The following is a 20,364-nucleotide window of genomic DNA, read 5'->3' as shown; positions in this document are numbered from 1 at the left end:
AATATATAGTGTTATAAATTTAGATTGAATTTTGAAAACATCTCAACCAATGGAAAAAGACATAAGGAAGCAAATAAGCAGCATCTTCTTTCATAGAGGTCACCAAGTAAATTGAAGTTGATAAATGTAGAAGTGGTTAGATTTCATAATCTAAATATTAGCTTTTGAACAAAAACTCTGCTTCTAACCTTTTTGTGCTGTAGCCTCCAACAGTTCTTTCCAGAGGCTGACAACTTCATTCACACGAGCAGCCACACTGTCAGAGGCATAGTGACCACCCTCAATCATCTCCTGACCAGTTTTTTCTAGGTTATTGAGTAGGATCTCATTAGCTGCCAGTTCTTCTTCAAAGACTTGCTGCTTTTGAACCCGGCTCTTCAAGTTTTGTGTGTCCTAAGACAAGATTTAAAAAAAAAGAAAGAAAGAAAGAAAAGGAAACCATTACTTGAAGAATGAGGGGAAAACATTTTAAAGACAGCAGTTATTTCTTACTGCATGCTAAGAAGATAAAAGGCAGAACTGTCCTTCTCTAAGTATAGAGACAGAGAATACTTAGCAAACTCACAAGACCAATTCTTTCTTTTTCTTTTTCTTATTGTTGTTCAAGTACAGTTGTCTCCAACTTGCCTCCACCACCACCCCACCCCACCCATCCCCAACTCCGACCCTTGATTCTGCCCCTCTTTGTCTTCATTCATGTGTTCTTTACACATGTTCTTTGATGACACTACTCATTCCTACTCCCCACCACTATTCCTTCCACCCTCCCCTCTGGTTACTGTCAGTTTATTCTTATTTTTGGAGTTTCTGGCTATATTTTGCTTACTTGTTTTGTTGATTAGGTTCCACTTATAGGTGAGATAATATAGTATTTGTCCTTCATTACATGGATTATTCCACTTACATAACATTCTCCAGTTCCATCTATGCTGTCATGAAGGTTAGGAAGCTCATTTTTCATTCTGCTCTGTAGTTATCCATTGTGTAAATATATCATAGTTTTTTGATCCACTCATTTACTGATGGGCACTCAGGTTGCTTTCAGCTTTTGACTATTTATTGTAAACTGTACTGCTATAAACAATGGGGTGCATAGGTTTAGGATTATTAAGGTGTAATCCAAGCAGTAGAATTGTAGGCTCACAATGCAGCTCCATTTTTAGTTTCCTGAGAAAATTCCATACTGTTTAATTTTTTAAAGTATATTTTGTTGATTATGCTATTAAAATTTTTCCAATTTTTCTCCCCTTTACCCCCCTCTGCCCAGCACACCCAAGGCCTCTAGCATCTCCCCCAATAGGTCATGCTCATGGGTTACAGGTATAAGTTCTTTGGCTTCTCTGTTTCCTATACCATTCTTAACCTTTCCCCATCTATTTATATCTACCATTTAAGCTTCTTATTGCTCATTCCTTTCCCCCTACCATTCTTCCCATGCTCCAGGTGTTCTTCATTTTTCTGGTTCTGTTCATATTCTAGTTGTTTGTTTAGCTTTTGTTTTCATATTCAGTTGTTGATAATTATGAATTTGTTGTCATTTTACTGTTTATAGATTTTATCTATTTTTATATAAGTCCCTTTAATGTTTGATATAATGAGGGCTTGGTAATAATGAATTCCTTTAACTTGACATTGTATGGGAAGCACTTTATCTGCCCTTCCATTCTAAATTATAACTTTTCTGGATAGAGTAATCTTGGATGTAGGTCCTTGCCTTTCATGAGTTTGAATACTTCTTTCCAGCCCCTTCTTGCTTGCAAGTTTTCTTTTGAGAAATCAGTTGACAGTCATATGGGCACTCTTTGTAGGTAACTCTTTTCCTCTTGCTGCTTTTAATATTCTCTCCTTGTCTTTAATCTTGGGTGATGTAATTATGCTGTGCCTTGGTATGTTTCTCCTTAGGTCCAATATCTTTGGGACTCTCTGGGCTTTCTGGACTTTCTGGAAATCTATTTCCTTTGCCAAATTGAGGAAGATTTCCTTCATTATTTATTTTTAAATGTTTTCAACTTCTTCCTCTTGTTCTTCTCCTTCTGTTACCCCTATCATTTGGATGTTAGATTGTTTGGAGTTATCCCATAGATATCTAGTCCTCTCGTCATTTTTTTTCAAGTTCTTGTTTCTTAATTATGTTCTGGTTGGATGTTTATTTCTTTCTTTCATTCTAAGTCATTGATTTGAGTCCTGGCTTCCTTTTCTTCACTATTTATTCCATGTATATTTTGCTTTATTACACTTTGGATAGCCTTCATTTCCTTCTTCATTTTGTGACACAGCTCAATCAATTCAGTTAGCATCCTGATTACCATTGTTTTAAAGTCTGCATCAGATAGGATATCTATCTCCTTGTCGCTTAGCTTTTTTGGTGAAGTTTTGATTTGTTCTTTCATTTTGGCTATATTTCTTTCTCTTGATGCACCTGTTATGTTGTAAGGAGGAGGGGTCTTATGTATTTTCCAGAGTAGGGCAACCCTCTGTGCTGTGTATGGTGCTGTCTGTTGGGGAGGGGTCAGAAATGGGTCTGCTCATTTACTCTGCTCTAGCCCCACTTTCCAAGAAATTCTCCTATGAGACCGATACTTTCTCTTATGTGGCAACCCCCACAGTCTTTCTCCCATGTGGTAACCCCATTTGAATCTTTAGTTTCCCATTCAGCCAGCCCTGCCTTGACCACACAGTCTGCTGCCTTGCTACACATCCTCCCTGCTCAGATGCCCATCTCCCACCTCCACTCCTCCTAGTGGTCTGGGTGAATGGTTTTTTAACTCTTTGATTGTCGGAGTTCCGTGCTGTTTGATTTTTCTGGCACTTTTGGTTGTTTATTATTTTAAAATTGGTTGTTATCTTTCTTTTGGTTGTGTGAGGAAATGAAGCACTTCCACCTACACCTCTATCTTGGCTGGAACTCCCATACTGTTTCCCACAGTGCTTGCACCAGTCTGCCTTCTCACCATGTACTAAGGTTTCTCTTTCTCCACAATTCTTTCTTTTATACACATGACAGACATGGCTAATCTAGCCCTGTTTTTATTTTTACTGAGCCAGGATATTTCCTGAAGATCACTTTAAACATGACACCTCATACAAGAAATAACAATCATAGCTATCATGAAGAATTAAAATTAAATTTCATTTCTATCCCAGTATAGCTATCATCCACCTGTTTGCCCCATGTAGAGAAGATCTACATACCCTAAATTCACTGGAACCATAACTCCTTTACAGAACACAAGCTGATAGTGCTAATCTTAAAGAATAAAAGGTAAATATAAGGTAGTAGTTCTCATAGTTCTGTAAAGATACATTACAAAAGGGTGTGAGGTATACATTTAAGACTAAATAATAATTCAGGAAGTTCCCAAGTAACACAAATGAAAAGAAGAGGGAGAAAATTCAAACCCACATTCACCTTTTCAATAATTCATGCCTCTAGTCCACTCATGTTAAACTGCATTCTAAATAATTGGTTAACTTTAGACAACTAATTTCACAATTTATATCCCTAGTTTTTTCAACTACAAAATTAGGAGTTGTTTCTTTTCAGCTACAAAGCTTTATAAATTTATATTATACCAATCTCTTAAGTTGCTTTTGAGTTTCAAGTAACTTCCAGTAAATTTTAGTGTTTATTATAACTAAACACACTGTCTTTTTACTATAAGAGTATAGAGGGAAGCAGAAAAGGTGATAAAGGGACAACAAAGAGCTAAATAAGTAGCAGTCCCTCTCTTACCCAATTCTATTTAAGGACCATTGGAAATTGTGTCTGGAAAAATAAAAAGGATGGTGGATAGCAGGAGATAAGAAAACCAGAAACTAGATTTTTGGCTCTTAACTAGATATAGCCTTAGGGAAATAATTGCCCTTCTATGAGATTCTGTCTCCTTATCTATAAAATGAGGTTTACTATCTGAATACTATGGTCCTTTCAGCTTAAAGGATAATTTCACGGAATATGTTAAGGGTTAGAAAACCCTACTTACCTTATAATCTTCATCATCTGCCAACTTTTTTTTTTTGTTAATCCAGTTCTTCAGGTCATCTGAGTCCTGATACAGTTGCTGTAGTTGCAATGAATCCTCCAGCAATCTTCGTCGAGTGGCAGCCCTTTCACGTAGGGCATCCTGCCGAGCCAACAGCTGTAAAATCATGAGCAGACTCATTGTCAGCTAAACAAAGTGAGGACATATGAGATTCACTATTCACATCAAGGTACCCTCAACACTCTCCTTGACACTAATGCACAGACGGGCACATATGAGCTATTGAACATACCCCATCCCGGAGAGCAGCAATATTCTCTGAATCATAATGATTATTGTCAATCAGCTTGGTTGCAGTCTTGTCTAATGTCTGAAAAACAAAACAAAATGACAAAACAGGGTTGTTTTACTTCAGCAACTGCTGAGTTTGTGGCCACAGTTTGGGAAGGTAGTTGAAGAAGGAATCATGGTACCGTTGAAGAGGTCCTACCTCTAATTTCTGTTATAAATTGTATTTCAAAATGTAGACTTCAGGTAAGTCAGTTACCTTTTCAATGTGTACACACACACACAATAGCAAATTAATTCTGATGTCACAAGGTGAATATTCGATCTATTCTTACATTTTTAAAAGCAAGTACTATTGATATAGCCATATCCAATGGTCAGTCCATCAATCTATTTATTTATTTATCTATGATCTAACATGTATATATGCATTTACATCTAGTATATATAGTTATATCCATATCTATATTCCTACACACATAAATAGACAAGTCAAAATAGTAAAGGAAATTTTTAAAATATACATTTCAATTACAGTTGACATTTAATATCATGTTGTATTAGTTTCAAGTGTACAGCATAGTGATTAGACAATTTTATAATTTACAGATAATTCTAGTACTACCCCTTGATAATTATAGTAACCACCTGGCACCATACAAACTTATTACAATATTGTTGACTATATATATTATGCTGAAGTTTACATCCCTGTGACCATTATGTAACTACCAATTTGTACTTATTAATCTCTTTAAATTTTTCACTTAGTTCTCTATCTCTCCCCCATCCGGCAACCATCAGTCTATTCTCTGTATCTCTGCATTGTATCAGATTTCTTTGTTTGTTTGTTTATTCTGTACTTTAGATTCCACACATGAATGAAATCATATAGTCAGTCTTTCCCTGACTGACTTAGTTCATTTAGCAACATACACTCTAGGTCCATCCATGCTGTTGCAAATCCACTGGGCCTCACTAGCTAGGGCTTGTATGGCATGTATTTCTTTTTTTCCTCTATTTGGCAGCCTCCCTTGTTTCTGTGTACTAGGTAGCACTCCTTTGATTCTGTCTTGGCACAACCGTTATGTTGTAAGGGGCAGAGCTTTAGGTATTTGCCAGGGTGGGGCAACCTACTTCACTGCTTTGTGGCACTGTGTGGGTGAGAGATCAGAGAGGGAACAGTGCTGCTTGATCAGCTCTCAACCCATTTACAATAATTTCCCCCACTTCCCATAAGAAACTGGCACCCTTCTTACTGTTGTCCCGGTTCTGATTTCCTGAGTGGGGGGTGGTTTATGTATGTCTAGGACCCTGTGGACCTTTTCAACAGACTCTCCTGAGGGACCAGCAGTTTCTGTGGCCAGCTGCTACCCCAGCCTCCACAGGTTTTTACAGCCTGATGTTATGAGGCTTTATTTACCTGGCACTCAAACCCTGGGCTGTGTGGTCTGGCCTTGGCCTGGGACTGCTCACTCCTCACTTGTTCCTCCCAGTTTTTATCCACTGTACATAAACATGAGATTGCCCATGCTGACAGCTACCAACACCATTGTCTCATTGCTATCTCACTAGCCACACTGTGTCCTCTCTGCCCCTGCTTCCTGTCTCTGCCCTTCCTACCCATCTTGATGAATATGTCTTCTTTAACTCTTTGGTTGTTAGACTTCCATATGCTTTGATTTTCTGTCATTTCTGATTGGTTTTTGTTTTCACATTGGTTGTTATCTTTCTTATGGTAGTATGAGGAGGTGAAGCATGTAAACGACTGCTTCCATTTTGGCAGGAAATACAATAGCTCTATTTAATTTTTTTAAAAAAACTTCCATGATGTTTTTCATAGTGGCTGTACCAATATACATTCCCACCAACAATGCAGCGGGGTATCTTTTTATGCACATTTTTGCCAAATTTTGTTTACTGATTTATTAATGATAGCTATTCTGATGGATATGAGGTGATATCTTATTACATTTTTAATATGGATTTCTCTGATGATTAGTGATCTTGAACAGCTTTCACATGTCTATTGGACATCTTTATGTCTTCTTTGGAGAAGTGTCTATTCAGATCCTCTGCGATTTTTTATTTGGATTCTTTGTTTTTTGATGTTGAGTTGCATGACTTGTTTATAACTTTTGGTTATTAACCCTGATAAATGTAGTATTACAGAATATTGTCTTACATTCAGAAGGCTGCCTTTTTATTGTTACTATCTTAGTTTGATGTAGTCTTGTTTATTTTTACTTTTCTTTACCTTGCACAGTGAGATATATCAGCAAAAAATATATAGCTATGTTAAATGTCAGAGATTTTACTGCCTGTTTTATTCTGAAAGTTTTATGATTTTGAATATTACAGTTAAGTTTTTAATTCATTTTTAATTTATTTTTTTATTTAGTTATTTTTCAAGTACAGTTTTTGTCTATTTTTCCCATCCCAGCTTCCCCCGCCCCTTGCTCCCCACCTCCCTCCCATTTCCACCCCCCTTAGTTCTCGTCCCTGTGTCCTTCCTATTTGTTCCTCCACATCCCTGCCCCATTTTCCCCTTCACTTCCCTCCCTTCTGCCCTCTGGTCACTATCCCTTGTTCTCTATTTCAGTGTCTTTGTTTGTTGTTTGTTTTTTTTCTGCTTGTTTGTTTGTTTTGTTGTTTAGCTTCCTGTTAAAGGTGAGATCATATGGTATTTGTCTTTCAACCCCTGGCTTATTTCACTCAGCATAATGCTTTCCAGTTCCATCCATATTGTTGCAAAGGGTAGTAGCTCCTTCTTTCTCTCTGCAGCATAGAATTCCATTGTGTATATGTACCACAATTTTTGGATCCATTCATTTACTGATGGGCACCTAGGTTGCTTCCAACTCTTGGCTACTGTAAATTGTGCTGCTATGAAGAGTGTGGTGCATAGGTTCTTTGATATTGATGTTTTAGGATTCTTAGGATATAATCCCAGCAGTAGAATTGCTGGGTCAAAAGGCAGGTCAATTTTTATTTTTCTGAGAAAATTCCATACTGTTTTCCATAATGGTTGTACCAGTCTGCAATCCCACCAACAGTGAACTAAGGACCCCTTTTCCCCACGACCCCTCAAACATTTGTTGTTTGTTGCTTTGTTTATGATAGCCATCCTGACTGGTGTAAAGTGGTATCTCATTGAGGTTTTAATTTGCATCTCTCTGATAGCTAATGATATTGAGCATCTCTTCATGTGTCTCTGAATGTTCTGTATGTCCTCCTTGGAGAAGTGTTTGCTCAAGTCCTTTTCCCATTTTCTAATTGGGTTGGGTGTCTTCTTAGAGTGGAGTCGTGTAAGTTCTTTGTATATTTTAGAGATTAAAACTTTGTCTGAGGTATCATTGGCAAATATGTTTTCCCATACAGTTGATTGTCTTGCTAATTTAATACTGTTTTCTTTAGCCATGCAGAAGCTTTTTATTTTGATGAGATCTCATTTGTTTATTCTTTCCTTTACATTCCTTACTCTAGGGGACATATCAGTAAAGAAGTTGCTGCATGAAATATCTGAGATTTTCTTGCCAATGTTCTCCTCTAGGACTTTAATGGTGTTATGACTTACATTTAAGTCTTTTATCCACCTTGAATTTATTTTGGTGTATGGTGTAAGTCTGTGCTCAAGTTTCATTTTTTTGCACGTAGCTGTCCAGTTCTCCCAACACCATTTGCTGAAGAGGCTATCTTTACTCCATTTTATGTTACTGCCCCCTTTGTCGAATATTAATTGACTGTAGAGGGTTGGGTTGATTTCTGGGCTCTCTGTTCTGTTCCATTGGTCTATGTGCCTGCTTTTATGCCAGTACAAGGCTGTTTTGATTACAGTGTGCTTATAATACAGTTTGATATCAGGTGTTGTGATCCCCCCTACTTTGTTCTTCTTTCTCAAAAGAGCAGCTGCTATTCGGGCTCGTTTATGGTTCCATATAAATTTCTGAAGTGTTTGTTCTATGTCTGTGAAATATGCCATTGGTACTTTAATAGGTATTGCATTGAATCTGTATATTGCTTTGGGTAGTATGGACATTTTGATGATGTTAATTCTTCCAATACATGAACAAGGTATATGTTTCCATTTGTTTGTGTCTTCCTTGATTTCGTTCTTCAGGGCTGTGTAGTTTTCTGCATACAGGTTTTTTACCTCCTTAGTTAGGTTTATTCCCAGATATTTTATTTTTCTTTTTGCTATATCAAATGGGATTTTTCTCTTTATTTCTGCTTCTGCTGATTCACTGTTGGTATACAAAAATGCCTTTGATTTCTGGATATTGACTTTGTAACCGGCTGTTTTGCCAAACTCATTAATTAGTTTGAGCAGTTTTGGGGTAGAGTCTATAGGATTTTCCATGTACACTATCATGTCATCTGCAAACAGTGACAGTTTTGCTTCCTCCTTTCCTATTTGGATGCCTTTTATTTCCTTTTCTTGCCTGATTGATGTGGCTAAAACTTCCAATACTATATTGAATAGAAGTGGTGAAAGTGGACAACCTTGTCTTCTTCCTGATCTTAGTGGAAAAGCTTTTAGTTTTTTCCCATTGAGTATGATATTGGCTGTGGGTCTCTAATATGTGGCCTTTATTAATTTGAGAAATGCTCCCTGTATTCCCACTTTGCTGAGTGTTTTTTTTTTATCATAAATGGGTGTTGTACCTTATCGAAAGCTTTTTCTGTGTCTATTGATATGATCATGTGATTTTTGTCTTTGCTTTTGTTTATGTGATGTATTACATTTACTGATTTGCAAATATTGAAGCATCCTTGCATACCTGGGATGAATCCTACTTCAGCATGGTGTATGATCTTTTTGATATATTGTTGGATGCGATTTACCAATATTTTGTTGAGGATTTTAGCATCTATGTTCATCAGCGATATTGGCCTGAAGTTTTTTTCGTTGTTGTGTCTCTATCTGGTTTTGGAATTAAGATGGTGCTGGCTTCATAAAAAGAATTTGGGAGTTTTCCATCCTTCTGGATTTTTTGAAATAGTCTGTGGAGAATAGGGGTTAGCTCTTCCTTAAATGCTTTATAGAATTCTCCTGTGAAACCATCTGGTCCGGGGCTTTTGTGTGATGGGAATTTTTTGATTACTGCTTCAATTTCTTTTGCTGTTATTGGTGTATTTAGATTTTCTGCTTCTTTTTCACTGAGTTTTGGAAGATTGTATTTTTCTAGAAATGTGTCCATTTCTCCTAGGTTTTCAAATTTCTTGGCATACAGTTCTTCATAGTAATTTCTTACAATCTCTTCTATTTCTGTGGTATCAGTTGTAATCTCTTCTTTTTTATTTCCGATTGTGTTTATTTGTGTCCTCTCTCTTCTTTTCTTGATGAGCCTACTTAAAGGCTTGTCTATTTTGTTTATCTTCTCAAAGAACCAACTCCTGGATTGATTGATCCTTAAAATTGTGCTTTTAGTTTCTATGTCATTAATTCTGCTCTAATCTTGGTTATTTCCTTCCTTCTGCTTGCTCTGGGCTGTCTTTGTTGTTTTTCCTCGAGTTCTTGCAGGCATAGGGTTAGGTTGTTTGAAATGTTTCTATTTTCATTAGGTAGGCCTGTATTGCTATAAACTTCCCTCTCAGGACAGCCTTCGCTGTGTCCCATAAGTTTTGGGTTGTTGTGAGATCATTTTCATTTGTTTCCAAAAACTTTTTGATTTCTTCCCTAATTTCACTCTTGACCCATTCGTTGTTTAATAGCATACCATTCAGTCTCCATGTTTTTGGGTGCTTTGGGTTTTTTTCTTTGGGGTTGGTTTCTAATTTCAGTCCCTTGTGGTCAGAGAAGATGCTTGGTATAATTTCAATTTTCTTGAATTTTTTGAGGCTCGTTTTGTGTCCTATCATGTGGTCTATCTTTGAAAATGTTCCATGTGCATTTGAAAAGAATGTGTATTTAGCTTCTTTGGGATGAAGGGCTCTATATATATCAGTTAAGTCCATTTCATCTAGGGTGTTGCTTAATGCCACAATATCTTTGTTGATAATTTGTTTGGAAGATCTGTTCATTTTTGATAGTGGGGTGTTCAAATCCCCTACTATGATTGTGTTGCTGTCAATATCTTTCTTGAAGTCCTCTAAGATTTTCTTGATATATTTGGGTGCCCCTATGTTTGGTGCATATATGTTTACAATGTTAATGTCTTCTTGGTGGATTCTTCCCTTGAGTATAATGAAATGACCTTCTGGGTCTCTCTTTATAGCCTTTTTTTTTTGAAATCTATTTTGTCTGATATGAGAATTGCTACCCCAGCTTTTTTTTCTTGTCCATTTGCTTGGAAAACATGTTTCCAGCCTTTCACTTTTAGTCTGTGATGGTCTTTTGTCCTGAGGTGAGTCTCTTGTATGCAGCATATGTGTGGGTCATGCTTTCTTATCCATTGAGCTATTCTGTGTCTTTTGATTGGAGCATTTAATCCATTTACATTTAAGGTTATTATTGATAGGTACTTATTCATTGCCATTTTTGTACCTGTGTTCCTCTCTGTCTCCCTCTTATCCTTCCTTCCCTTAAAGCAGACCTTTTAGTATTTCTTGTAGAGCTGGTTTGGTGGAGGCATATTGTTTTAGATTTCTTTTGTCTTGGAAGCTCTTTATTTGACCATCTATCTTGATTGAGAGCCTTGCTGGGTAAAGTAGCCTTGGTTGTAGGCCTCTGGTTCTCATTACTTGAAATATTTCTTGCCATTCTCTTCTTGCTTGAAGTGTTTCCATTGAGAAGTCGGTAGCTAACCTTATTGGGGCTCCCTTGTATGTTATTTCTTTTTTCTCCCTTGCTGCCTTTAAGATTCTCTCTTTGTCTTGGAATTTTCCCATTTTGATGATGATGTGTCTTGAAGTGGGCCTCCTTGGGTTCCTCTTGGTTGGCACTCTCTGTGATTCCTGGATTTGTGAGACTTTTTCTCTTATCAAATTAGGAAAATTTTCTTTCAATACTCGTTCAAATACGTTTTCTATCCCTTGTTCTTCTTCTTCTCCTTCTGGTATTCCTATTATTCGGATATTATTACGTTTCATATTGTCTTGCATTTCTCTTAATCCCTCTTCATTCTTTCTGAGCCTCTTTTCATTTTCTTGCTCTTTCTGTGAGATGCTTTCTACCTTGTCCTCCAACTCACTAATCCTATCCTCCGCTTCATCTATCCTACTTTGGAAACTTTCTACTGTGTACTTCAATTCGGAAATTGTATTCTTCATTTCCTCTTGTCTCTTGCTGATAGTTTCCATTTCCTTTTTGATGTTGCTGTAGTTTGCAGAGAGATCATTATAGTTCCCCTGTAGTTTCTGGTAGTTCACTGTGAGCTCTTTGAACTTCGTAATAACCAGTGCTTTGAATTCACTGTCTGATAGTTGATCAGTGTCTATTTCATCTAACATTCTTTCTGAAGTTTCTGCTTTTTCTTTCATTTGGGGATTGTTTCTTTGTCTTCCCATTGTTTGAGACTCTTCTTGTTAGTCTCTGCTTCCAAAATTGATCTGTTCTGAAACACTGGTTTTATGGTGTAAACTTCTGTGGTATGATCCTTGTGAAGTTCAGTGGTGCAGACTCCTTGAAGTTTCTTGATGTTATTCGTCTCCACCTACACTCACGCTGGTCCTCGCGCTGGTCCCTGCGTTGGTCCCCTACCACTGCTGAATGTCCCGGCTCCAGTAGCCATTTCCTCAAGCACCCAGGCCCGTTACTACGGCAGTGGCACAGAGGCTGGGAATGTCCCGGCTCCCGTATCTGGCTCTGTCTGCTGCCCAGGGCCGTCACAGGGGCTTGGAGTGTCCCGGTTTTTGTACCTGACTCCCCGGCGTCTAGTCCTGTCTCTATGGCAGTGGCACAGAGGCTTAGAAAGTCCCAACTCCCGTACCTGATTCCCCAGTGTCCAGTCCCATCGCTATGGCAGTGGCACAGGATTTGAAAGCTTCCTGGCTCCCGTAGCTGGCTCCTCTGCTGCATCACAGGGGTTTGGAGAGTCCCGGATTCCGTACCTGACTCCCTGGCGTCCAGTCCCGTTGCTATGGCAGTGTGCGAATGTCCTGGCTCCCGTAGCTGGCTCCTCAGGGTCCAGGCCTTCTCTATGGCGGTGTCACAGGGGCCTTTGGTGTCCCAGCTCCTGCAACTGACCCTTCCGCTGCCCAGGCCGGTAGCTATGGCATCGGCACAAGGGTGTCCCCGCTCTGGTTCCTGACTCCTCTGTCTCCCAGGACCGTCACAGGGGCTTGGAGTGTCCGGCTTCCATACCTGACTCCCCGGCTCCCAGGCCTGTTGCTCTAGCGGCAGCACAGGGGCCGCGTGAGACCCAGCTCCAGTAGCTGACTCTGCCGCCGTCTGGTGTTTCAGTGTCGGTCACAATCTCTGGTCTTTTAATTTCATAAATGCTGGGTAGCCGATGGATTATTGTGCTGTTTCTCTATAGATCTGCCAGGATTTTCACCCATGAGTACAGGAGCTAGTATCAGCTCCATCTTACTCCGTCGCCATCTTCCCAGCATTCTTAGTAAAATCCTATTTTTGTATATAGTATAAGAGGGTGGTATAGATTAAATTTTTTATGTATCTGTCCAATTTTCTCAACATCATTTTTTGAATAGAGAGTCTATTCCCAATTGTATGTTTTGGCTTCCATTGTCAAATATTAATTGACCATATAGGTGTGGGTTTATTTCCGGGCTCTGTATTTTGTTTTGTCGATTTATGTGTTGTTGTTTTGTTTTGTTTTTTTGATGCCAGTACCATGCTGTTTTGATTACTGTAGCTTTCTAGTACAGCTTAATATCAGAAAGTGTAATACCTACAACCTTGTCCCCTTTTTACAAGATTGCTATGGTTATTCAGGATCATTTGTGGTTTCATATAAATTTGAAATTATTTGTTCTAGTTTCTGAAAAACTCCATTGGTATCTTCACAGGAATTGTAATAAATCTATAGATTGCTTTGGGTGTATGAACATTTTAATAATGTTAATTTTCCTCTCTTTAAGAACAGTATATGCTTCATTTATTTGTTTGCTCTTAGTTGAATGAGTTACTTTTATATTTTGTATATAAACCCTTTGTCAGAGCTATTCTTTTAAAACATCTTCTCCAATTTGGTTGGTTGCCTTTTTATTTTGCTGATGGTTTCATTTACTGTGCAGAAGCTTTTTAGTCAGACAGAGTCCCATTTATTTACTATTGCCTTTGCTTTCTTTGCCTTTGAGGTCAAATTCATAAGACCAAAGCCTATAAATTTAGTATTTATACTTTTTAATGTAATTTATTGTTTCAGTTCTTGTATTTAGGTGTTTGATCTATTTTGAAATAATTTTTGTGTATTGGGACAAACAGTAGTCTAGTTTCATTTTTTTGCATGTGGCTTCCCAATGTTCCCAATACCATTTATTGAAGAGGCCTTCTTTTCTCTATTGCATGTGTTTAGATTCTTCATTGAAAATTATTTGCCCATATTAATGTGGGAAACCACATTAATATTATGGTTTCTGAAACCACAATATTAATGCGATTTCTAAAATTGTGGCAAAACAATTTCTGTCCTCTCATTTGTGTTCCACTGATTTGTGTAGACATATTTTACTTTGCTACTCCAGAGTACTTACAAGTTATTATATATATATGTATATATATGTATATATATATATATATATATATATATATATATATATATAATTTTTTCATTATTCTTACATCTTTCACTATATTAGTATTTTTGTATTTCTCATCTTTCTGTTTAGTCTTATTTGCTTGTCTCGGTACATTATATTGTTTGACTGGTTTTCCTTGTTCTCTCTTTCATAGTGTATTGTTGTTAATTTATTGTCTTTCACTTCACTTGTGTTCCGTTTGCACATTACTCTAGGTCGTATACTTCTTATTCTTATTATCTAGATCACATAGATTCTGTCATATGATTGTTGCTCCATTATTATGTAAATAACAGCTGTTCCATACAATTCTAATTAATCCACAGCACCCCTCCCAGATCTTATCCCACTTCACTATTTCCTGAACATTATTACTATTGTGATTAGTATTATTATTCTCTCTCACACTGCACCTATTTTTTATCATTTATTCTCACTTTACCTCATAATCTGATCTCCAGTAAGCTCACTCCTTTCTAGATCCAACTCACAATCCTTCCCCAGCCAACAAGAGTCTTATCTTCTCTGAAACCTTACTGAAAAGTGACTAGTGGGGTGAAATATCATAGTTAACACTATCATATTCAAAGGATCTCCAATTTCTTCTCTACAGGGTGGTACATTAAATATCACAGGATACACCCTTTATGTCTTAAACCATTTTGCCTTTCCCCTCTAACTGATCACAAAAATGAGTAGGTGAAAGCTGTGAACAACAGGATACCTGCTGGAAGAGGGAAACCCATTACCAAAGGAATCACCAAAAGATAACAAAAGAAGAAGATGAGGGAGGGAGTAAAAGCCACACTACTTCAACCCAGGACCTATCTGGAAATAAAACTAAATAGGGAGAAATTACTCAGAACAAACAACTGAACAAGAGCAAGAGAGAACCCTCAAAACCTCATACACATGGAAGAACCAGCTTCAGTACAACCTGCCCACATATGCACAAGAGAATACAAGAGGTGGTATACAGAGTGACCCTCAGTTAACCAGAGGGTGGGAAGAACGCACCTGAAAAAAAAAACCCAAAACAATCAAAACACAAAGATATACAGAGAACCAACATAAATGATAGCCCAAAACTAGTGAGCTCAGGAAATCAAGATCATACCATTGACTCTCACAGGTCTTCTACCATAGGGAGTCAGAACAGATCAATTTAAGAAGCAGAGGCTAATGAGAAGAGTCTCACAAATAAGGGAAGATTAAAAAACAACCCCAAATGAAAGTAAAGGTGGAAGCCCAAGGGAGAATGCTAAATGAAATACAGGTAACCCCACTATTAGATATTGAGTTCAAAGCAATGGTTATCAGGTAGTTCAAGGAGCTCACAGAGAATTACCAAAAACTACAGAAAAACTACAATGAATCCACTGCAAATTATAGTAACATGAAAAAGAAAATAGAAACTATCAACAAGGGCCAAGAGGAAATGAAGAATAAAATTTCTAAGTGGAAGAACACAGGATAAGGAATCAAAATCAAGTTAGATGAAGTAAAGAATTGGATCAGCAAGCTAAAGAACAAGGTAGAAAAGAACACCCAGAATAAGCAAGAAAAGGTAAAGAGGCTTAGAAAGAAGGAAGAGGAGTTAAGAAAAATGCAGGTTAACATGAAATGAAATAATATCTATATAATAGGGATACCAGAAAGAGAACAGCAAGGGATACAAAACCTGTTAGAAAAAGTAGTAATGAAAACTTCCCTAATTTGATGAGAGAAAAAGTCACACAAATCCAGGAAACACAAAAGGTACCAATCAAGAGGAACCAAAAGAGGGCCACATCAGGACACATCATAATTAAAATGGCAAAATTCCAACATAAAGAAAGAATTCTGGACTTCCGCCAAGAGGGAGGCATAGGTGGAAACGCCGTGCTTTCTCACACAACCAAGTTTAGAGACAACTAAATATTAGCAACAGAAAACACAGTCAGATCACAGGAAATTGAACTTTTCAGAAGTCTGATAATAACAAATTCTTCAGCCTGACCAGTAAGAGGGGTGAAACCAGCAGCTGGCAGAGTGGAGTTGCACAGGAAAACTCGATCAGACGAACTCAGGCACATGGAATCCAGGCGCAGGGTTGGACCCAGTGAGCAACAAAGCAAGCTACCTAGGGGAAACAGTGAGGGAGCAAGACTGTGGGTTGAATGTGGTCGCGCATTCTTGCGTGGATAGACAAGCCAGGGAGTGGGCGATTAGATGGGACCCAGCAGGCCCCAGCAGGGAGCATGAGCAGCAGCAGACGGCGCCACCATTTCCCTGCTCTGACCCCACATCCATATACAGCATCATAACACAGCGACTCTGAGTGGCCCAGCCCTGGTGAACTACCTAAGGCTCTGTTCCTCACCCAGTGGTGCAAACAGCAAAAGGGGCCGCCATTTCCCCTCTCTGACCATGCCCCCACATACAGTGTCACCACCCAGCGACCTAGGAGTCCAAGGTTCCACTCCTCACACTTAAAGGGCGTGAACAGAACAAAAATGGCTCAAGAAGATCTCAAAGTCCCAGAGCCTATAAATCTAAGCGATGAAGAAATAGCACAACGCTAAGATGCACAGTTTAAAACACTGGTCATCAGGATCCTCACAGATCTGGTTGATTATAGCCACAAATTAGACAAACATATGAAGGCGAAACTAATTGAAATGAATGGAATTGCACAGGAAACCAATAGCGATGGAAAGGAAACTGGGACTCAAATCAATGGAGTGGACCAGAAGAAAACAAATAATGGCCAAACAGAAAAGAGTCAAGAAGCAAGAATAAAGAAGCAAGAATCTTAGGAACCTCCAGGACATCTTTAAATGCTCCAACATCCAAATTATAGGGGTACCAGAAGGGGGAAAGGCACAGCCACCAGTGGAAAACTTATTTCAACAAATAATAAAGGAGAATTTCCCCAAGCTGGCAAAGGAAATAGACTTCCAGGAAATCCAGGAAGCTCAGAGAGTCCCAAAGAAGATGGACCCAAGAAGGAACACACCAAGGCACATCATCATTACATTAGCCAAGATTAAAATGAAGGAGAGAATCCTAGAAGCAGCAAGAGATAAGGGGACAGTCACCTACAAAGAAGTCTCCATCAGACTGTCAGCTGATTTCTCAAAAGAGACCTTACAGGCAAGAAGGGGCTGGAAAGAGGTATTCCAAGTCATGAAATCCAAAGACCTACAACCAAGATTGCTCTATCCAGCAAAACTTTCATTTAGAATGGAAGGACAGATAAGGTGCTTCTCAGATAAGATCAAATTCAAGGAGTTCATCATCACCAAGCCCTTATTATATGAAATGTTAAAGGCACTTACCTAAGAAAAAGAAGATAAAAAAGATGAACAGTGAAAGGACAACAAACTCACAGTTATTAACAACCACACCTAAAACAAAAGCAAACTAAAAGGACAGCTAGATCAGGAGTGGAAACATAGAAAGGAAGATCTCAAGGAGGGTTAGCAACAGGGGAGTGGGAGAAGGAGAAGGGGGGAGAAGGTACAGATAATAAGTAGCATAGACAGTAGATAGAAAAGAGATGGGGCAAGAACAGTATGGGAAATATAGAATCTAAAGAACTTGAGACACATGGTCATAAACTAAAGGGAGGGTAATGGTGGGGACGAGGTGGTAGGGTGGAGGGGAATGAAGTGGGGAATAGAACAACTGTAATGGCATAATCAATAAAAAATAAATTAAAAAAGAAATAATTCTAAGGGCAGCAAAGAGAAACAAGAAGTAGTGTACAAAGGAGCCCCAATAAGACTAGCAGCTGACTTCTCAATGGAAATGCTCCAAGCCATAAAGAACTGGCAAGAAATATATTAAGTAATGAAAACCAGTGGCCTGCAATCAACACTCCTTTATCCAGGAAGGCTCTCAATTAAAATGGAAGATCAAATAAGGAGTTTCTGTGACAAAATAAGCCTCAAAGAACATACCTCTTTTAAACCAGCTCTGCAGGAGATGCTAAAGGGTTTGCTTTAAGAAAAGGAAGAAAAAACTGAAAGACAAAGGAACACGGGCACAAAAATATGGCAATGAATAAGTACCTATTAATATTAACCTTAAATGTGAATGGATTACATGCCACAAGCAAAAGGTACAGAATAGCAGAATGGATTTAAAAAAAAACATGACCCACATATATGTTGCATACAGGACACACACCTCAGAATAAAAGACCTTCACAGACTGAAAGTAAAAGGCTGGAAACAAATATTTCAAGCAAATGGACCTAAAAGAAAACCTGGTGTAGCAATACTTATCAGACAAAATAGACTTCAAAACAGGGGCCATGAAAAGAGACCCAGAAGGTCACTTCATAATGCTCAAGGGAAGAATCCATCAACAAGACACAAACATTATAAATATATATGCCCCAACATAGAAGCACCAAAATTCATATAAAGAAAATTTTGGAGGAATACAAAAAAGATATTGACAGCTACACAATTACAGTAGGAGATTTTAACACCCCACTGTCAAAAATGGGCAGATCTTCCAAACAAAATATCAACAAAGATATTGTGGCATTGAACAATACCCTAGACGAAATGGATTTAACTGATGTATATTAAGACTTTCATCCCAAAGAAGCTAAATACACATTCTTTTCAAAATCATATGGAACATTGTGAAAGATAGACCACATGATAGGACACAAAACAAGCCTCAACAAATTCAAGATTATTGAAATCATATCAAGGATTTTCTCTGACCACAAAGGACTGAAACTAGAAACCAACCTCAAGGAAAAAAACCCAAAACAATAAAAATCATGGAGATTGAATAGAATGCTATTAAACAATAAATGGATCAAAAAATAAGTTTAGGGAAGAAATCAAAAAGTCTCTGGAAACAAATGAAATCAACTCACAACAATCCAAAACCAATGGGACACAGCAAAGGCAGTCCTGAGAAAGAAGTTCATAGAAATACAGGCCTACCTAAAAAAGATAGAAACATTTCAAACAAAAAAACCTAACCCTATGCCTACAGAAACTCAAAAACAACAACAAAGACAGCCCAAAGCAAGTAGAAGGAAGGAAATAACCAAGATCAGAGCAGAATTAAATGACATAGAGATGAAAAGCAAAATTCTAAAGATCAATGAATCTGGAGCTGGTTCTTTGAAAAAATAAAATCTACAAGCCTTTAAGCATGGTCATCAGGAAAAAAACAGAGAAGACCCAAATAAACACGATCAGAAATGAAAGAGCAGCCCTGGCTGGTGTAGCTCAGTGGATTGAGTGCGGGCCTGCAAACCAGACAATCGCGGTTCGATTCCCAGTCAGGGCACATACCCGGGTTGCAGGCTGGTTCCCTGCAGGCCAGTTCCCAGCAGGGGATGCATGAAAGGCAACCATACATTGATGTTTCTCTCCCTCTCCCCTTCCCCTCTAAAAATAAATAAATAAAATCTTTAAAAAATAAAAGATTTTAATAAAAAAAAGAAATGAAAGAGCAGAGATTACAACTGACATCACAGAAATACAAGGATTGTAAGAAATTGCTATGAAGAATTGTAGGCCACGAAATTTGAAAACCTAGGTGAAATGGACAGATTTCTAGAAAAATTCCATCTTCCAAAACATAAAGAAGAAGAAGCAGAAAGCCTGAACAGATCAATAACAGCAGATAAAATTGAAGCAATAATCAAAAAACTCTTGATACACAAAAGCCCTGGACCCAATGGTTTCACATGACAATTCTCCAAAGCATTTAAGAAAGAGCTAAGCCCTATTCTTCACAGACTATTCAAAAAAATCCAAAATGATTGAAGAGTCCCAAACTCTTTTTATGAAGCCAACCTCATCCTAATCCCCAAAACACATAAAGACACAAGAAAGAAAGAAAAATTCAGGCCAATATCCCTGATGAACATAGATGCTAAAATCCTCAACAAAATACTGGCAGACCATATCCAGGAATATGTTAAAAAATCATACTCCATTATCAAGTGGGATTCATCCCAGGGTTGCAAGGATGGTACAATAAATTTAATACACCACATAAACAAAATGAAAGACAAAAATCACATGATCGTATCACTAGATGTGTAAAAAGCATTTGATAATATATTACACACATTTATGATAAAGTCACTTAGCAAAGTGGGAACAGAGGGAGCATTCCTCAACATAACAGAGGCCATATATGACAGACCTAGAGTCAACATCATACTCAATCAACAAAAACTTAGAGCTTTCCCACTAAGATCAGGAACAAGACGAGGATGCCCATTTTTACCACTCCTATTCAACATAGTTCTGGAAGTCCTAGCCTCAGCAATCAGACAACCAGAAGAACAAAAATGCATCCAAATTGAAAAGGAGAAAATGAAACTGTCATTGTTTGCAGATAACATGATAGTGTACATAGAAAATCCTATAAGCTCCATCAAAAATCTACTTGACCTAATAAGTGAATTTGGCATAACAGC

At 38.0% G+C, this 20,364-nt stretch overlaps 1 protein-coding gene across 2 annotated transcripts in view; it reads right to left on the bottom strand.

Annotated features, from left to right (window-relative positions):
* SPTA1 (spectrin alpha, erythrocytic 1) overlaps positions 1 to 20,364 on the bottom strand; it is a 225,771-nt gene that overhangs the window by 164,877 nt on the left and 40,530 nt on the right. For both annotated transcript variants that reach the window (XM_037166281.2, XM_053668006.1), the window contains exons 13-15: positions 4,276 to 4,353; positions 3,984 to 4,139; positions 189 to 393 (exon numbers count right to left, since the gene is read on the bottom strand). In XM_037166281.2, the coding sequence (XP_037022176.2) occupies positions 189 to 393; positions 3,984 to 4,139; positions 4,276 to 4,353 (439 nt within the window). The remainder of the gene's footprint in view (positions 1 to 188; positions 394 to 3,983; positions 4,140 to 4,275; positions 4,354 to 20,364) is intronic.

The sequence above is a fragment of the Artibeus jamaicensis genome, unplaced genomic scaffold (genome assembly GCF_021234435.1).
Source record: "Artibeus jamaicensis isolate MK-2021 breed Jamaican fruit bat unplaced genomic scaffold, CSHL_Jam_final contig_475, whole genome shotgun sequence".
NCBI lineage: Eukaryota > Metazoa > Chordata > Mammalia > Chiroptera > Phyllostomidae > Artibeus > Artibeus jamaicensis.
This window is presented reverse-complemented; position numbering and strand designations above follow the sequence as displayed.